This window comes from Melanotaenia boesemani, chromosome 11 (genome assembly GCF_017639745.1).
Source record: "Melanotaenia boesemani isolate fMelBoe1 chromosome 11, fMelBoe1.pri, whole genome shotgun sequence".
In the NCBI taxonomy this organism is placed as follows: Eukaryota; Metazoa; Chordata; class Actinopteri; order Atheriniformes; family Melanotaeniidae; genus Melanotaenia; species Melanotaenia boesemani.
In genome coordinates this window covers 15558101-15579010 of record NC_055692.1, presented here as the reverse complement: position 1 = coordinate 15579010, position 20910 = coordinate 15558101, and the positions used below count along the sequence as shown (strand labels likewise).

At 36.4% G+C, this 20910-nt stretch overlaps 1 protein-coding gene across 6 annotated transcripts in view; it reads left to right on the top strand.

The window, feature by feature from the left end:
- Nucleotides 1-20910, top strand: part of grid2 (glutamate receptor, ionotropic, delta 2) — a 539244-nt gene that overhangs the window by 439323 nt on the left and 79011 nt on the right. For all 6 annotated transcript variants that reach the window (XR_006011998.1, XR_006011997.1, XM_041998788.1 and 3 more), the window contains 2 exons: nucleotides 2293-2490; nucleotides 5702-6014. Coding sequence is in view for 4 of the 6 variants with exons in the window: in XM_041998788.1 (XP_041854722.1) it covers nucleotides 2293-2490; nucleotides 5702-6014 (511 nt within the window). In the remaining 2 variants the exon portion in view is untranslated. The remainder of the gene's footprint in view (nucleotides 1-2292; nucleotides 2491-5701; nucleotides 6015-20910) is intronic.

Here is a 20910-nt window from a genome sequence, read left to right as displayed (position 1 = left end):
AAATCTGACAGACTACGGGCGATGAGAAGTCTGTGAGAGAAGCGCCATCTTCTGGGTCTACCCTATATTACAAGGAATGGGTGGAGTTTGATTAAAACATCGACACTCCCAGGAGAAGGAGGGGGCCTCTCTGGCGGCTGGAAGTTGGAAGGCAGCTGGCTGGAACTGGAATGGAACTGGGCTGGAAGCTGGCAGGTATTCGGCTGGCTTTCAGCTTGGATGGGAACTTTTAAACCGCTACTACTGTATGTATGTATGTATGTATGTATATATGTATGTATTTATATATATATATATATAGATATATATATATATATATAAACAGACTTGATTGGCATTTCTCAATCATTGTCATGGGGACCCACTGCCCTTTATGTATTCTATGTTTCCCTGCTTCAAAACACCTCGTTAAAATGAATGGGTCTGATAACTGATATTAAGAGCTTTCTGTCACCATAGAAACCAATTCACTCATCAGTGCAAACACTTATCAGATCTAATAACAGGCTTTCTTTGTTTGAATCAGGTGTGTTAGAGCAGGGAAATAAAAAAAACCATGCAGGGCAGTGCACTGGTCTACTTAAAATGCATTTCACATTAGTTCCTGAAACCAACATTGTAGGAACATTAGAGTAATATATAAATAAACTAACCAAATTATATATAGATATTAGGGATGCTCCGATCAGATTTTTTGTTGCCGATTCCGATACCGATTACCCGATGAGGGTGATGAGTGCCGATCACTGCCGATCACCGATAATCACATGGATTGGCTGTAATTTTTTTAGAAGCACTGCCGACTATTTGATGTGGAAAAAGGAACCATAAAATCCTCTTAATTTAGACAATTACATGTACATAGTACAATGTGCTATCTTTCAGTAATCAGTAGTACTATATTTTAACAGACTGAAAACACATTAAGGCTCTCATCAGGCTAAACAAGAAAGTAAAACAAAATCTTAATATTGCCAAAAAAAAAAAAAACACTACTGAGGACTGTTGGTCGTCGAGGTACTTTTGCGTTGCATGTGTTGCAGATGTAAACTTCACATCACTCTCACACACGGTGTAAAACTTCCACACGGCAGACATGTTTGTTTTGGATTTGCAACCGCTTGCATGCACTTTGTGGAGGAAAGCAGGAGCTACATGACTCTGCACGCAGCGCTTCTGCAGGTTGCAGAATATGAAATATAGGTGGTCAGATTTTGTGATTGGCAACAAAAGGCATTGATCAGCGAACACCGATCACATACATTTTTACGGATATCGGCCGAGAATGATCAGCATCCGATCGATCGGAACACCACTAATAGATATATAAACTGTTTAAAATGACCTAATTTCATGTTGTCTGTGTCATTTTCTCCATCAGCATCGTGGTTCCTTTAAATTGAACAAACTTAAGATGCATATTACAGAATGAAAATTTATGCAGAACTTTAGATGAATAAGCTTGCATGTTTGATTTTACACACACATTTTAATTGACAGTCTCCCCTTCCTATAGTATCCAGTCAATACATTTTTGAGTGTCATTAAACTTGGAACAGTAAGCTGCCTTTTTCATGCTACATTGATGTCTATACACAACATATGTTACCTGTTTTTAAGATTGAACTGTTAAATAATCAAATCACCTGAACTGCATATGACAATTACCCATTTTCAACATTGCATTTCAGTACAAACTTTTTGTGGGTTATTTAAATAAATTATTCAATTTTGGGTCCTGCAGTGCATTAAAAGAAAGCTGAGTCAGGAACTTTGGGAACTGAGCTAAAACAAAACTGGGGGATATATGCCTTGATTTTCCTCTGATTTGCTTTAGAAACTGCTTAGCTAAGAATTTAAACAGGTGCATAGATTAAACAATTGGCATGTTGCTGCTTTATACATTTGTCAGCATCTTAAGGATAGAGGCAAAAAAAAAAAACTCCTGTCACTAATTATTTTCTTTCATTGTGTTTTTTTCTTCTTTCTTTCTTTCTTTTATTCATGACATTTCTTTTACACCTGAGTAACTGGTCAGTTAAAAACTTGTATCCTTCTAAACACACAGTAGGGGTAATTTTTTTTTCTTTTGTTGGTGGGTTTTTACTGATTATTATGAAGTTATTTTTTGTTTAACAAATTCTTTCACAGATGTGACGTCAACCATAAGAGTGATGTTTGTGGTGGTGTAACCATCATGTGAGAAATGGATGATTTGAATCAGAATGTACCAGTTCATGAAATGGCTTCTTAAATGACTTACTGATAGACATTTTTTTTATTCCTTTCTAGGAGGAGCCATTTGTAATGGTGTCAGAGAATGTGCTGGGGAAACCGAAGAAGTACCAGGGCTTTTCCATCGACGTCCTGGATGCTCTGTCCAACTACCTGGGCTTTAAGTATGAGATCTATGTAGCTCCAGACCACAAATATGGCAGCTTGCAAGCTGATGGACAGTGGAATGGACTGATGGGTGAACTGGTTTTTAAGGTGAGGAAAAGCTCATAATATTAGTCATAATAATATGTATAAACAAACATGGGCATACACAAACTCACTCAGTGTGCATCAAAAGGAATATTTCATAACTTGCCAAGATAATATTATACTTGTCATTTGTTTATGCTCTCTCCCACACACACACACACACACACACACACACACACACACACACTCTATCCATACACAAGAAGAAGAATCCATCCAGCGGGGCACATGTCTTAGGCATGACTTTGTAGGACAAACCTCCCCCAGGTTCAGTCATCATAAAGTTTCCTCCACCAACCACGCTGCATCAGAAACAAGTATTTGCATTAGAATATTGTCTTTAATTAAAAGAACCTGTACTCATACACCATCTATGTTATTTTGTTGAAAGAACGGCTTTTCAATGATTTCTCTAGCCTCATTAAATTGGCTTAAATGTTACACAGATTATATTGTTCATTATTGTTCCAATGCTGTGTAACAAAATTTGTTTTAGATGTTTTTTTTTTCTTTTGATTCCAGTGTGCTTTTTACAGTAACCAGAGGAGACATGGTCAGCTTATTAGAGTTATACTGCTTATGTATTCAAATTTCTGTAATTTGTGCTATTTTTTAAGTTAAATGTACACAAATGTTACAAGAACGGAATGTTAATTGCTTTCCTAGTCATTAAAAAAAGTCTGCCTAACAAATACTAACATCAAGCATCTGAGTGCAAAAAAAAAAAAAAAAAAAAACTTTTAAATGGCAATTTGCAGTGGTTGGATATTAATCACACTCCAGGTCCATTTAGTGTTGATGGGAACCCTTTGAGACTGTCAGGGATCACTGGCAAACAAAAAAAGACAAGAATGATCCATTTTATATTTCCAAAACAGCCAGGGCTCATTTGCATTCTCACTATGTGGACTGGTGGTCTATTCAGAAATAATAAACTAGCCGAACACTCTCAGAATACTGTGATTACCAGAAATTGTCATCCAACACAGCCTGCAGGATACAGATCAATGCCTTACATTTGCCTTACAGGTGTGTCCCCTTGGAGGTCGCTCTGAACAGTGAGAGTAAAAGAGAGTAAACATACCACCATTAGAGGAAGTTTTACCAGGCTTGTTTGAGCCAATGTTGATTTTCTACTATGGAGCTATTTGTATTGTGTGTCTAGGTTTATGTTTGTATGTGTATATCTTTAGATATATGTGTGTATATGCATATTTATGTTCATGTATCATGCATTTTATTTTTATCATCTGTTTGATATTTTATTACTTCCTCCTATATTTGTAAAATTGCACAGGAATTTGGTGCATTTCTGTTTGAAATGTACTTTATAAATAAAATTGTTTGATGTAGGCATGTTTAAACACACTATTTGTAATCCACAAATGTTTGTTGTTTTGAAGACTTAAAAATTTGACTTACTTGCTATTAGGCATTATTTAAGGTGCTGAATAGTGGATAAATATGGATCAGGCCAAACATCACCAAAATATTTTACACTGCAAACTTTAGACAAAAATTCAAAATTGACCTTTTATTTTAATCCTTTTCAAAAGTTTCTTTCTTATGCCTCCAGTTGAGAAGTACAGAAGAAAGGGTTCCTGCAGGAACAAAACTCAACTCATTTGTGGGTTAACTAACTTTCATCGCTTTACATTGTAGTGGAAAAGCAGACAGACCTGCGGATTGAAGAGATGTAGCATATGCTCTTTTTTTGTAATCCGTTGTTTGTAGCATACACATTTGTTGATTGGCATGCAATTTCTTCCTTTAAGGTGTACATAACTCGTTCAACACCAGAAGTGAATTTTTTTTTTTTTGTCATGATGTCTGACCTCTATTAAATTTAGCTGATAAAAAAAAAAAAAAAAAAAACTGATCCAGAGGACAAACAAGCGAAGAGAGGAAGGTACACCAACCACTTAACCGTTTGACAAATAATTAATATCTTTCATATAAAAAATGCTATGTCACAAAACTTCCTTAAAACCTGTCATGGTTCTTAATCCAAAAAGGACATTTTTAAATGCCAAGTCTAATGCCCATTTCCCTCTGGTATGCCCGAATATTCTTTATTTGAATTTTTTCCATCTTCTTTGTGATTTTTCTTTTGCTTTTGTATATGCTTTGCCAAAAATTTTGCCTAAGTTGAATAACAAAGTCTCATCATTGAACAAGTAGGTAAATGCTCCCTCTCTGTCATGAGTATAGCATTTAAACACAAGCACATGCTCACAACTGCATCTTAAATCCTTGTTGTGGTACAAGCAGATGTCTTCAGCTGCTATTGAAACACTAGGGACTAAAAACATTTTAATTTGCCATCATTTGTTCTTCATTGAAGCTAAGCTCAGCCCTTTTTTTATGGCTAATATACTCACTGACAGTTCTTTTTAAGTTTTCGTATGTAAATAATTCAAGAGGTATTTTGTTGTCTCCTAAAATTATAGCATCTATACAAGTGATGAGAAAAATGTCTAACTGCTTTAAGGCATACAAACACAAAAGAAGATCAATGAATTAATGAATTAAAGGTCACATGTCAAAAGATGGGTAGTCTGCCATGGGCTTAAAGTAGGCTTAGTAAGAAGAATTAGCATATTATGCTACACTACAGAAACATGAAGCACATACTGAGCATTCTCATCCTTCATTCATTTTTTATACCGCTTAGTCCAGTTCAGGGTCACAGGGAGGCTGAAGCCTATCCCAGCAGTTAACAGGCGAGAAGCGGGACACACTCTGGACAGGTGTATCCATCAGCTTGATTTTACATATCCTGTTCCTCCCAACCTCAGATTAATCTTTGATTATCTTCAGTTACAGATATTTAACAGATCCTCCATTCACTGAAAATAATCATACATGAAAAAATGTCTTTTTGTTTTTTTAATGTAGACATATTTTGTCTTTACTGAGGTCTATTGCCTAATGTAGTGAAAGTGTAAAAATGGCCAGTATCTTCTTCACATCAAACTTATTTTCTTTAACATAAAATTAATACATGTTGTCCATCAAGGTTCTGTTATCTGAAGGCAACAAACAGGAATTTTGTTTGTGTACATATAGCCCACATATTGTATGTCCATGCCATAACCATTTCCTTCAAATTTGATACTTTAAAGAGTAAAAGCTTAACCTATGTCTGGCTTCAAAAGCCTGCAGTTTTCATAATGTTTAAACCTCAGACTTTTTCATTTTTTGCCTCTTGCAGCGAGCCGACGTGGGACTTTCTGCTTTGACCATCACGCCTGAGCGGGAGAGCGTTGTAGACTTCACCACACGCTACATGGATTATTCTGTGGGCGTTCTGTTGCGCAAGGCCGAACGCACTGTGGACATGTTTGCCTGCCTGGCACCCTTTGACCTTTCATTGTGGGCGTGCATCGCAGGCACTGTTCTCCTCGTTGGCATCCTGGTGTACTTGCTCAACTGGCTCAACCCACCACGGCTACCAATGGGATCTGTTTCTTCAACAACACTCTACAATTCCATGTGGTTTGTGTATGGCTCCTTTGTACAACAAGGTTAGTAAACAAATAGAATGTTGACAGTGACTGATGATGAACACGACTTACAGATGCCATGAAGTTTTTTTCAGCAAACCTAATTAGTAGAAATAGGCTAATAGTATGACAGCTTGCACTATACTTGTAAAAAGATAAAAAATATTATTTTACTTATCTTGACTTGCTGCATAGCTTCCTGTCAGGCTGTACGCAGGTGTGGGGATCAGATCAAATTTTCTCTCAAGAAGATTTCTATGCTTTACGGCTATTTAAATGCTATTTTCCAATGAGCACAAAATGCGCTTGTTGTCATGCTTCAGGTCTTGTAATATTTAAAGTTTTAAGCTACATTAATTATGCAAATTTAAGGCGGAATGATTTTGTTTTTAACTCTGGCTATAAAACATTTTGTGCCCTGAATAAGCAACTGATGAGCGTTTCACCGTTTGGTAAATAATCCTCCATCGTTTTTTCTGCAGCTAATGGTGATAATGATGGTGATGATGATACATGCTAATTGCTATTTGATATTCACAATCATCTCTCTTTTTAGCTGTAATTAACATTTTAGTTGCGGCATCATTAGACAGAAAAAAGAGTGGGAAGGAAGGATCCAGTCCTTCCAGAGTGAGTTTGTGCTTTCTGCATGTGTATATAGAGTAGCATTTTACACAGCAGCATCAGCAAAAATCCCCTTTAAATCTTGGTGGACAATAATAAGAAGAATTTCTCAAGAGTAAATGTTGAGGGGACACTTATGCTGGCAAAAAGGTTATTATCATGAACTTCCCATCTCTATTGAAACTGAACAATGTGCCTCTTAGAATTCATTTAAGCTGTGTTCATGTGAAAAGAAACTAGCCTCTTTCATTAAAAAGGTATTATGTATTGGGATACAAAAGGTGAGTAGTAGCAAGGTATTACTCATCAAATGCACTTAATTAACTGATCATCAGCAAGTGTGAGTATCTCTATAAGCAGAAGTTTTGCAGTTTGCTGGTCTAGGGCATTCAGGTGTGGAGAGTAATCCCAGAGAGTTACAGCTATATCCAAGACTCTGCAGTCCTCAGTTAGTGGTTTAAATGTTAAAGTTCATCTAGAAATAGACTGAACAGGTATGGCTTCATTTAAAGGGTTGCCAAGAAAGGGCTCTCTACAAGAACAAGGCAACACAGTTTAGGACAACACGTTTGCAAATTTACATCTACCACCACAAAATTTCTGAAGCAATGTTCTTTGAACAGACCCGACTCAAGTGGAGCTCAAAATGCACATCACTACATTTGATGAAAATGAAACACCACATAGCAGCACAAACAACGCAAAACAACTGTCAGGCACAGTGGTGTCTGTGCTTATAAAGCAGTCACAAAAGCTGGGTACCTTGCAGTCATTGATTCAATCATGAATTTCTCTCTATACCAAAGTATTCTACATTCAGGTCATCGGTCCAACAGTCATATGACTTCACATTTCCAACTGGACATAGATCCAAAGCAAAACTTTTAGACAGAATGTGTGAAGTGGAAAAGACTCAAGATGTTTTAGTGGCCCAGGCAATGTCCAGACCTCAACCTCATTGAAAAGCTGTGATGAGACCAGAAAATAAGAATCATGATCAGGTTTTATTTGCCAAGTATGTGCAGACGTATGAGGAATTAGACATGAGGACATCCATAACTGAACAATGACACTAAAAAGAAAATAAAAAAAAATTACATGTAATACGAAAAAAGGAAAAAAAAATAGTAAGAAAAAAATACACATCTTATAAATAAAAAAAATTAAGTGGTGTGCGGTCAGTGGGTACAAGTAGTGTGCAAGAGAGCTGTACATACAAGAATTCCCACGTTTTAAAGACTGGATCATGAGACTCTATTATTTGAACAGTTTGAAAGTTTGATGCTAAAGGTTGTTCTTCAAGCTTTTGAATTATTAAGTGAACTAAGTTTTTTTTGGTTATTTAACCATTTAACCATATTTAACCATTTTGGTTATTTTTCTGTTAATTAAGTGCAATATTTCATGATGTTGGATGTACCTCTTTTTTTAATCCATTAAATCTTAGAACTGAAAAAGGTGTAATTTGTTTCACCTAACTGTTCATTCAGCAGTTCTTTGACTACTCTACAACGTTTCAGATCTTAGTGCTTAACTTTAAAATAGTACCTTCAGGGAAACATTGATTCAGATGCAAAGATAGCCACGGCAGGAGGTAAGTGAAGATAAGTGATAAAAAAAGATAGTCGAACATGACACCAGAATTTTGCTTTTGGCTCTGTCACTTTCATAGTGAGAGGGAAGTGCTGTGGGATTACACTGATTCCTATCAACATTTTACTTTTTTCCATTTTATATCTTATCTTTGTTTTTTCTTTTAGATCACATTTTTTTTTTGGCTATTTTTTCATTTTGTGTTTTCAGTTTTTCTGGCTTTCAGCTTTTTTTCCCCCTTTGTCCCATCCTTACTGTCTGTCTTCCTCTATTCATCCATCTGCCATTTTTTCCTCCTGTGTTCCTTTTACGAATTCTGTTCTTCCATCTTGCTTGTCAGAGTCACCAGGGCACCAGCCAAGTGACTGTTTGTGTACACCCTCTCCCAGAGGTCTTCAGTCAGGCATATGTTTATTGGAAATGTAGTGAGAAAAATGTCTGTACTCCATAAACTATGTCTAATTGGTCTCAATGAGAGTGAGAGATACTGAAAAAGGAGGAATAAAAAAAGAAACAAAGGCAATGGGGAGGACTGTACCTCACTAAATCTTCTGGTTGCTTCTTGACTTTAACTACTAGATCAAAGGCCTTACAGAAAGCATGATATTTTGTTTTATTATTCAATAGTAATACCAAATCTCCTGAAATAAAAACAACACATGAAAGAGTATCTGACACAAAAAACTTCAATCAACTGCTGGTTTGAAAAACTCAAACAAGATTGCATAAAAAAAGCCCCAATGTATGTTAACCTATGCTTAGTATCTGCAAGAAGATGAATAATCTTAAAGAAAATACTTTTACAGGTAGCTGCCTTACTGAATACCATCTGTATATTACAAAAACCTACATTAGATTTGGCTGATGGAGGGGTGAATCTGTTAGTAGTCATCTACACTGCATACAGTTCAAAACATGATTCTGATTTTAGTTTGATTCCCAAAAGAGACCGGTTCCACATTGTGCCATGTACTAAATCCATGTAAGGTGATTTATACTTTCTGCAAGAACAAAAACAGGTGGAGTAAAATTGGATGAATCATGCAGATGACCATACAAAGAAGGAGAAAGGGATGGCATGAAGTAAGAATTCAATGCACACAAGAAGTTGTACACTCTGGATATGATTTAAAGTATGAGAAATGTTCCTGAGGAGATTAATTTTCATTTTCAGTTGGGTACAGTTGGGTTTCTATTTGGCCCTAGCTGAGCTGGGGAGGTCATTCCAATATTTTTCAGAGCCAGGAGGTAGGAGAAGCAAGGTTGGGATGAATGATTACCAGGTCACATCATTAGGACAGCCGGGCAGGCAACATTAGCAGGGTGCAAGGCATTGACCAGCTGATATGCAGGGCCTGAACATACCATAGCCTCAAGGATGTGCACTCATTTTCAGTCCTGTGAACCAGGATTTGGGTCTGAAATGAACCACCACAGGCCTTCAGCAAAGAAAGGCATGTTGGTTGCCAGAAATCAAGAAGATATAAAACAAGACAGCCTTGAGCAGTTTGGATGGCTTTTAGGATGCATGGTCAGAAGAAAAGTTTCACCTTAGAAGAGCAACATTTAAACAAGACAAACAGAAGTGCTGATAAGGAAGAAAATAGTCAGCTTCCCTATCAGTGGAATATTTGCCAAATTGTACATTTTATAACTTGCATTTATTTTCAATTAGGGAAATGTTAAATTAACTGTTTCTGAAAATCATAGAAAAGCAAATGTAGAGTGAAATAAACAAACTTTGTAGAGATATTGAAGAAAGAATAGACTTACAGAGTCATACAACTTATTCCAAGGAAATATAGTAATGATAGAACACATTTTTCATCCATTTAATTGAAAGTGGCACAGTGTTTATTGAAACTTTCATGTTATTACCATGCTGTGCATTCTGCATTAATCAGGATGTTGAAGCAAGTTTTCCTTATATATTAGGATTACTAAACCTAACCCTTATACGGTTTGGGTCAGATTGACCCGTTTTGACATTTGGCAGCAGTAAAAATCCAAAATGTCATGTTTTTCGGTTGAAATTTGTTGACTTTGCTTAAAGTGACACACAAATACACAAAAATAAAACATTTAAATATTTTATACTATGGTATAGGTACTACAAAATTTGGTACACTGATAGTGTTTCCCATATCTTCTGAGATGGATTTTAGATCTACCTGTTTTGGCTGAATCAAAGAAATGTATGTTTTTAGGAAATTTTATGACTGTAAAACTGCAAAGTCCATAAATCTGTTTTTTATGGAACATTGGAGCCCTAATATATGGGAGAAATTGACACTATATATTCTATATGGTAAGGGAACAGAAGTCATCCAGAAGACCTCCAAACATCTTCAGTGGAATGAAATAATTTACACAGTAACCAGTTAGAATCAGTTTCGGTTTTGAGGGTAATGGCGGGAGGGTTCATCACGTTATAAAAGTACTTGAGCTGGCATTTCAGTGACTGACATCATGGCAGGAAAACACTGTGCAACTGGGCCTGGATCCGATTTTCCAAGATGAGAAAGTTGATTTGGGGGAGGATGTAAAGATCTGTAAAGCAGGACTTAACAGACAACCTGCTACAAATGTGGGAAAACTTAACTTCTAAAACTTAAGAAATACCAGCTCCTTGCTCTTTGAAACATTTTTAAGGATTAATCAAACATCCCCATTTTCTTTTTGGTGCATCCCTGGTTTTTCTTTTATAAACAACAACCTTATGGAAAATTTAAATGTTAACTGAAAGTGGACTATTTTTAGGGCTCCCCCTTAGAGTATTAGCTGAATGTCTTTAGGGAAGCTCCTCTGTTTTTCAGGGGAGCCAGGCTCCCCTTAGCTCTGTATTCATTCATTCAAATGATGTTAATTTAATTGAATGAATTAGAATGAAACAGACTGTTGAAAATCCACTGTTTCTTAGCAATGGAAAAGCATTAGAGAGATCGCAGCAGCACAGAGAGAGGTGCCTAGCAGAGGAAAGTGTTTCAGTCTGCTGAGGTGTACTCAGTGCTCAGTCAGTTTACTTTACAGCCAAAGAGCATTTGCAACAGATTGCATCTTAAAACTGCAACCACAATTTTCCTTTCTCCTCCACCAAGGGAAGAATAGATGACTAGTGCTGTCTGTCTTTGTACAATCAAACTGAATTTGAAGAAGCTTGGTAGGAGGTGTTGCTTGAACAAAAGGAGAGTCAATGCAAGCTTCTCTCAGAAACAGATTACTTTCTTTAAAATGGCCAGATAGGAGATCAGCGTTGGTGGTGGGTGCACTCTGAGTGCCCCTATACAGTAGTGTAACATTGTTTAGCTATTTACTTTCGATGAAAAGCTCAGAGAGAGGAGAAAGCAAAAGTGGCTCAATCTGACAAGCTGACCACAAACTCCACAAGGGAAAATCACCACCAGAAGCTGGCAGTCGAATGAAGTTGATTGAAGCTATCGGCACATTTCCTGTGCCGATAGCTTCCTGCCTTTGTTCTGTCTCACCATCGCTCCTTTTCTTCTGTCAAGTCTTGTTTCTCTAGCTTAAATTCAGCTGTCAAAACTTAAATGAATTACTCAAAAACTAAATTCTGCTGTTTCATTTTTATTTTCCAAAAATCAAAACAGATATGAATCTGTGTATCTGCTCCTAATATTCAGCTGTTCTCTGATAATTAAAGTCCAAGCCTGTAAGGGAGGAGAAAGACATCATGGAGAAACAGACTGTATTTGTGGGTTTATGAACATATTGAGCATGTGTGTTTGTTATTTTTACATATATACAGCCGTCATCTCGGCATGACTGCATCTTTTTCTCAATTATAACTTTGTGGGAAGCGCATTCATAGTCTCACACACATACATACATACACATATTTTTGTCACACAGGTACATAAACAAACACACACAGCGTCAAGGCCATAGGTCATAATCAAGACTTTGATCTTTCCATCTGCTTCCCCAAACCTCCCTCTCTCCTTCCCTGTCTGCATGATCCTTTTTCACTCTCTCCCATGCTGTGCTATCTATCTGTCTGAGAGGGAGAATGGAGAGAACAAAGAGTGAGTGTTCCCCCCCCATCCCAGCTTAGCTTGAGAGCCAAATATATATATATATATATATATATATATATATATATATATATATATATATATATATATGTATATATAGATATATATATATATATGTATATATAGATATATATATATATGTATGTATGTATTCTCTATATTCTTTCTACTTGCTGCTGATTTTTCTCAGTGTGAGTCACATTCATATTCTACACTCCCCATTCCTTCTCTGTCTTCCCGGATGTGTCTCTCCCTCCATCATTATCTCAGTTTCTGCTGTGCTACACTGCTGGTAAGCCAACGTTATCATCATTTTGCTGCTCTCCTCTTCTCTTTTGCTCCTTCTCTCATAGTTCCCCTATCTAACAACTGTTGTGCAGCTGTGAAGTGGACCCAACTTTAGGATGGCCATTCCTCCTGACTTTAGCCCTCTATCTCTCCATCTTTCCTTCTTCTATTCTTCTTTCCGCCCCCTCACAGCCCATCTCTAACTACAGAGATGTGCCACTGTGAAAAGAGACCATCTCTCAGCAGTTGCATTAAACGCATGTCTCTCTCCTGTTCTCTCTTCCACTCTGTGCTCTTTTGTTCTCTTTCTGTTTCTGTCACAGTTGTTTCCTTTCTCTCCCTCGTTTTCTCTCCACTCACAGTGATAGCACTAGACCCCCTCGGTCCAGTACTTTCTCTCTGCTCATATCTGAGGAAGTCCTGCTGTCAGTGAGGTTCAGTTACATTCTGAAAGCAGGTTTGAATGTGATGTGTCCCTTCTGTCCTCCATGCATTACAGAGCAGCAGATTTTTAAGAAGATAAAAAGTTCCTGGCACTCCTGGATTATAAACTTTTTCCCCACACTTCCAAAGTAACTTTACAATATGCCAATTTAAACAGTGGTGCAACTTAGCCCATGGTAAATACGTCCATCTAATGTCCAATACCTTAAAAGTAAACCGAGTAACCATTAAAGCAATCTCAAGGCAGTGATGTGCTATTTTTTTTTTTAAGTTAAAAAAGCATGCCTCAATAACTTTTTTTGTAGACCAATGGTAAATTTGGCCACCACAAGCAAAAGAAAGTAACAAAAAAGGTTTGTTGTCTTTTAAAGTATTAGAATTTTAGTAAATCTGTAATATCAACCAGGCAGTTACACAGAATAATGCTGAGATATTAGTTCTAAAAGAACTTCCACGAAGAGGATTAGATTCTGCAGGGGAGTCTTTCTACTGTAGTGAGCCTTGCGAATTAGCAGATTCATCAAGCCACTGCAAAACTACACATGATTGTTCTTGGATTAGAAACGTTTAAACTCATATGGAGTCCACTCAGTCCAGAAACATGCTTTACAGTGTGCAGGTCTGTGATCAAAGGTAGTGTATTAGGGTCAGTAATGTAATCCAGTATATGGGAGTTGTTTATCCTGCTTAGTTTGTCCAAATGCTTCTCCTCAGGTTAAGATTGTAGGATCATTTTTCAGTTTATATCTCAGCAGAAGCTCAGTCAGCTTTGAGACAAAACCTAAGAGCAGTAATGATATCTTACTGTCAATGAAAGCAAGATAAGGGTTGGACTTGGAAAATGAATGGATATAAACATAATATCCATATCCTGGCTTTTTTTTTTCTTTTCCCAAGTGCATTTTCATGTCTTACGTGGACCTTAATGAGCACCATATTGAAATGTCTTGATTGAGGGAAAAAAATAATTGTTGCAACATCTTGTTTATTGTGTCTTCACCGAGCACACCATTAATGTCAGCAATAAAAAAGGTACAGGACTCATTACAGCATTTCAGTGGTTTGACGATCTTTAAACTCCAGTGTTTTGGAGTTGTTTAACGGTCCTGCAAACGCCTTTTAGGACAAAGGTATTAATACTCAGATGTGGCTTCTGTGTAGTGTCCTCATGTTCCTCTAAATGCCTCATCCATTTGAAGAACACAAAGACAAACAGAGAGCTATGGACACAGATCTGCAGCGTCAACAATTTTCAAAAGAAAATAAAAGTAATGCTCATTCCTTTGTATAACTAAAAAATATTGTCATGATGTTTACTGAAAATGTGTACCTCCCACAAAATATGTACTTGTCAAAGCATCTTCAAAGCCTGCTGCAAGCAGCTGTTTTTTTTTCTACCCAGATTCTTTCTCCAAGGAGACAGAGAGGCTGTAGCTACCAGGGACAGTAATGAGGAGGGTGGCGTAATTGTAATACAAGCATATTTCATTTTAGGCACTCTGTTGTTAACTGCCTCAGATAAACAGACCAAGTGAATCCCATTTATTCGTTGCTGAATGTGCTGTAAAGGTCAGGCTTTGAGCTGAATGCAACTGGAATAAACAATAGATGTAATTGCTTCTTGATAAATGTTGAGCCTGCAGCATTTTTTTCTCTGAAGTTTTAATTAATGTGCAGTAGTTGAAGGGTATCTGATGGGTAGAAACTTCTGTACAGAAAAAAAGAAAAAAAAACAAAGGGTCACAATATAAAAAGAAAAGTAACAATAATAATAAAAACATCTCAGTTTAAAGAGCACATGTCTAATAGGCAATAGAAACAAAATATAGGTCTACTTCATACATAACTACCTGGCATGGCAAACAAATTAAGTCCATCTTTAATGGGGAAAAAAAAACTGATTCAAGTCAAGATTTCTGCGATCATGATAGTTCACAAGGCTTCTTATCATATCATCTTACCTGAGAATCTCCAAAAACCATCAGCTTAAATGAAAGGGAATAGTTAGGTCCATCAGGAGAGAGTTAATGGTGAAACTTCTTAGACATCTTGTTAGTACTCAGTCAGTTATTATAGTATGCTTTAAGGTGTACACCAACATGAGACAGGAAATAGATAACAAGAATGATTGAGGATGTGAGAGAAAAGGTGGTGGATAAAAGAAAACCAATCTTCTGGCCAACAACAGTTTTGCCTGATCGTGATCTGGAATTTGATCTTCCACTGACAGGTCATACTTTTAACTCTCATCTCCTAACTGGGAAAGTAATATGAGTTTGTAACGTGTGAAAAAGATGTTTGAACCCCTTTCAGACATGCACTGCTTTCCATTACTATGGATAGCAATGGAACATGTTGGTGACATTATGTCTAAATGACCCGCTGGTGCTTTTCTGTAACATAATCAACTGTGCAGAATTTCACCAGATGTTAAATTATATAAATTATTAAATAACAGTACAATCAAAACTTTCCTTTTTTTATTTGATGATTAGCTGCAGCATCTAGTTATATATATATTTTTAGAATCTCATCCAAATTAAGGAGAATTAAGTGTTTAAAAGCATTTGAGCTTTGTAAATAAATCATCACACTTATAACACTGACTGGTCAACAAGCTGAGCATGTAAAACAGTGATATTTTTAGCAGCTTTCATCCACCACTGCTATGTTTCCCACATTCATTGTGCTGAATTTGAATTATGTGTTATGATGATATAACATGTATGAAAATTGTGAGGACTTTAGTGTTATACAGTGCAGCGTGGGACCTCACACAAGCAGCACTTATCCTGTGTGTGCCATGGTTTTCTTTACAACTTTCACAGCCATGTCTGACTGAAGTCAGAGCTCCATAAACAGAAAAGTAATCAATATCTGAATGCTGTTGTTTCTACAGCTAAATTTTTAAATGTTCATTCATTTATCTTTAGTTAAAATAAATAAGCATAAAGAGCCTACACTGAATTATATAAAGAACTTAAGACCAGAGTTACAACAAAAGCATTGTAAACTACTGTTTAGATAACCAAGGTTTTTAGTTTGTAGGTATGATGCTGCATCATCTCTAAGAATTGTCATATATGTTTTTTCTCCTAGCAGAGAAAAAGAAAACAACTCAAGAGTTATTGCTTTTACTCTGAATATTTTCAGTAAAAACTCAATTCTGTGTCAGCCATTTTTTCTCCACTTTTAAAATGGTCATTTAGAGCACCATTTAGAGCAACATGTCTGACATGGCCAGACAATATGCTGTATGAACTAATTCTTGTTTAATGAACAAAGTAGAAAAATGTTTCCTTCAACTTGTTGCTTTTGAAGATGCTCTTTTTTTAACTTACTTAAAATAATATATATATATATATATATATATATATATATATATATATATATATATTTTTTTTTTTTTTTTTTTTTTTTTTTTTTTTTTTTTTTTTTTGCTTTTTTTTTATCCTAATTGCAGCCCAAAAAGGTTGGTCATGTGATACCTTTTCATTTAGAGCAGCTCTAAATTTCAAAGTGGAGAGCAAGGAAATGCAGTGAACTGAATGTTTTAGTCATACAAACTCATTAAATAAGATCAAAGCATTAATAACCTTGTCTTACAGATAAGGTACTCTAGGGATGAGGTTATTAATTGATTAATCAAATATGGCTAAATGTACTTATGCGCTCAAGCTTAAAAACGTCCATTCGCCTCAACTGCAGTTCACAGGGATATAGTTTCAACAAACTTCATACATCACATTTTTGTAATTTTTTTTACTAAAATTAATAAAAAAAATCTCTCACCGTTGTGCCAACTAGGTTGAATAAAATGTTGGCTTTTAATGCTTCTGTGTAGCACAGAATCATTTAATTTCCATGTTTCTGTGGAGTCCAATCTCACTGCTAAGTCATACTGACAATTTGTCAGCAGCCTGCGAGTTGGTGAAAGGCTGCATTTGAAATCATTTCACAATCTTCTCCTGACCCTCACCAACTTTCTGCCAAAACAAAATTAATCAGCAAGAAAGGATTAAACTCAGAAAGTCAATATTTTATCATTTGACTCAAAGCTCAGGTCTCCAAAAAGAAAAAGCTTCTCAGACTTATTTTATATGCAGCCTGTATCACTGATCAAAGCCAACTTTAAAGCTCTACATTTTATGTAGTTTAGTTTACTCACTGTGGAAAACCATGCTTGTACTTTTAATGTGGACCAGTGTACAATATATTGATATTGTACAAGATCTGTACAAAGTGGGGTCTCTTAGTGAGATACTCTCTTTGTGCTGGCGTGTAATACCGAAGAATAGTTTAAATTGGTGTTTTCATTTATTCTATGACCTGATATCCAATTGCAAAGATGCGAGGCAGGCCAAATGGACAAATTTTAAAAGAGTTGCCTCATTTGTTAATAAATTACAGTAGCAAAGAAAAGAGGGCCAGCATTGGTATACACCAGGAGACTCAGGCTTTGAAAATCACCAACAAAGTTCATAACCTTGGAGTGTTGATAGACTCAGACCTGACTTTCTGCAGCCACATCAAAGCTGTCACTAAGACAGCTTTTTACCAACTCAGAAACATTGCCAGAATTAAAAGTTTAGTCTCCCAGAAAGACCAAGAGACCAAGATTTTAATTTAATTCATGATTTTATCGTGATTTTTGCTATTCTTTGACCACTTTTATAAGGCAAGGTAAGGCAGTTTATTTGTATAGCGCATTTCATGTACAGGACAATTCAAAGTGCTTTACATAAAACAAAGGCATTGCAGATATTAAGAAATAGGCTTTCTTTGCACCATCTGTAATGCTTTTAATCTTTTATATGAAGCACTTTGGATTGTCTTGCATATGAAATGTGCTATACAAATAAACTTGCCTTGTCTTGCCTGAAAAAACACATAAAACTACCAAAAAAGGCAGATACAGAAATGTCATAGTCGTTTTACTCAAGAGAAATTGTAGGTTTTGCTAACAGCTACAGCAAATGTGTATGTACTGTCCTTGAGGAAACTAAGAGGAAGAATAAAGATGTTGGAGGAGTGATGGGAATGGAGGGGAATGTGGGTTGCGAGGTGTAAAATATAGAGACTGACACTGTTAAAATTGAATATGAGTGACTCAAACACAATCACTATCAAGTGAAAGGTCTTGGAGGTGCACACATTCTCAGAGACATCTGTGTGTGCTTCTAAGAACACACACACACACACACACACATCTTAGTCGAGAGAAAATTGCTGAGAGAGCCATCTGTCAGAAGTTTCACATAGAAAGGGAGCTGTGGTCTTACTCTTTTGATAGAATGAGATACTTTCTGAAAGCAGTCACCTGTGGTGAAACCACCTTATTGTCAAGGACTTCAATTTGCATGAGTCTGTGGATTTTCATGTTTTACTGTGTAAGTTTAATGTAAGAAGCCAAATCTAATGGGGTTTTTATTGCATTTGTTTTTGTATTGTGAAGCTTAATTTAACTGTAAATTTCAAACACTCACTCTAGCTTTTATCTAATCTTATTTAAAGACTTCCTTTAGTTAGTTTGAGGGGCAAACAGTATTTGTAAACATACCTATGTTGCACAGAATGGGAAGTAACTAAAAGCCCACAAGGAGGCTTCCAGTAATGTTTTACAGAGTAGGATATTAAGTATTATATTAATGTTTTCCAACAGGTTTTTACAACCTTCACCTTTATGGATTATCAATACATAACCAGTGTTTTAATTTTTGTTTCCTTTTTTTTCTTTTTTTTTTTCTTTTTTTGCCCTGAAGGAATCAATGTATACAAAACTGCCACATACACATGGACACAACCACACACAAGTAGCCTTGACTTTCTGTTGGCTGTTGTAAGTCTTATATTATACATAGATTGTATTGATCCATTTATAGGAGGCGAGCAGGGAAACATACCCTGTAAATAAGCTCAAAGAAATATCTGCTGACTCCATCATTTTTTATGTTCCTCTCAACTATGAAAACGAGGCAAAAGTGCTGATGAGGCTTGAGGAAAGGGGGAGAGGAGAAACTAGAGTTTCTTTAATAAGTCCAATGTCAAGCAATTTCTGCATATGGGACACACACACAAATACACACTCACACATTCAGAGCAGGACTCTTTGCTCAACCATTCTGGGAGGGAATTGAAAAAGTTACCACACCGAAACACGCACACATACAAGTTCAGACCCTGTCAGACACAGAGAGTAGTTCTGGTTTATCACCAGACTCCACACATGGCCTGATGCAGTCTGGAACTTCACTGGCTGCTCATCCTTCATTCATTTCAGTTTAAGAAGCTGTCCAAAAAGCAGCTGATTTTGATGAATATTTACAAGTGATGATGCAGCAAGTCTGTTTTTTCTGAAGGCCAGACACACAAAGTCAAACTGTATAAAAGTGTGGTTATGGACTAAGTCAGCCTAAACTAAATTTAGTTGAAATTGGTGGGGGGAAAAGTTCAAGTAAAGGGAGTCCGATTATATGATCATGTAATGAATGTCAGTACAATTTGTTTTAACTTAAATCCACAAGTTAAAATCAAAGAAAGTCAAGATTAAGCCTTAAGCTTCATGAATATGCAGAGGCTACATGAACCATTCAGATGCCTTGCACATTTTTCTTATGGAACAGCCTAATCATTAGCAAATGGGAGTGGAGTGAAAAGGTGAACATGTAGAAAAGTGAAAAGACTGATAAAGGTACAGGACAGAATTTGAACCACCGATCTCTCACTAAGATAGCAGGTTAAACCACTCATACATACTTCTTCCACCCCCATCTGTGAAAGTTTTGTCCAAACCAAGAGTGGCAACTGTTAACATCTTCACATTGCAAACATTGTTGATATATCATGTCCGGAGTGGAAATGATATTAGTAGCATTGGGAGCATGGGAGTGATATAAAAAAATGCCTATTAAGAAAAGTAAACTATAAATGCTTTCACATCAGTTTCCAAAAGTCTCCAGTAACTTCAGAAAAGGTCGGTAGAGTCGTCGCTAGGCGCTTTTTTGAGTTGCTAAAGGGGTCTGAAAACTCTCAAAATACAGTGCCAAAGCTGAAGAGTTGTTAGTCGAGCGCTGACAGGTGTAGTAGTGTCTTCAGTGTACCAGAAATGTATGCATTGAAAAACATTGCAGGATGATCAGAATTTAAACTGCGATTTAATGCATCATTTTTTTGTAATTAATTTATCGTAATTAATCATCTTACACACACACATACATATGTATATACATAAGTGTGTGTGTGTGTGTGTGTGTGTGTTTGTTTGTGTGTAAGTACCGAGCCTAATGTGAGTTCTTTTGAACAGGGGAGGGGCTTTTGATTATAAACAAGTTTACTGTAAACTACACACATACAGTGGAGAACAATAGCTGTTTGCTGACAGATGGCTGATCTATATAAACAGTCACAAAAATTATATAAAAAATATGGAATTATGACTAAAACGTGTTACAACCAGTTATGGCAAGACAGTTTATTTGTTTAGCACATTTCATGGACAGGACAATTCAAAGTGCAAGTACATCAAACAAAAGCATTACAGATATTAAGAAATCGTAAAAGGCAGCAACACGTAGCAGGAATCACATCAAAATAATAAATTACATTAAAATGATTAAAAGCAAGAAGAGTTAGAGGAAGGGTTGAATTCAAATGAATAAGGAAACACATACATGCAGTGACCTGTTCCTCACATTCAGCACACACGCTCTACACACTTGCTGTACACTACAAGAGCTAGCACTTCATGCATATTGTTTTTTTGGTTTGTTTGTTTGTTTTTTTGTGCGTTTGCCCTCTTTTCCTGGTTAATGCTGAGCCTGCTTGCTGGTGGTAACGGGTCTGGGAGTTGCTGCTTGCAAAGCTCAGTAATGAACACATGCCAGGTCATTGTGGCATTGATGCATCTACGGTAGAGC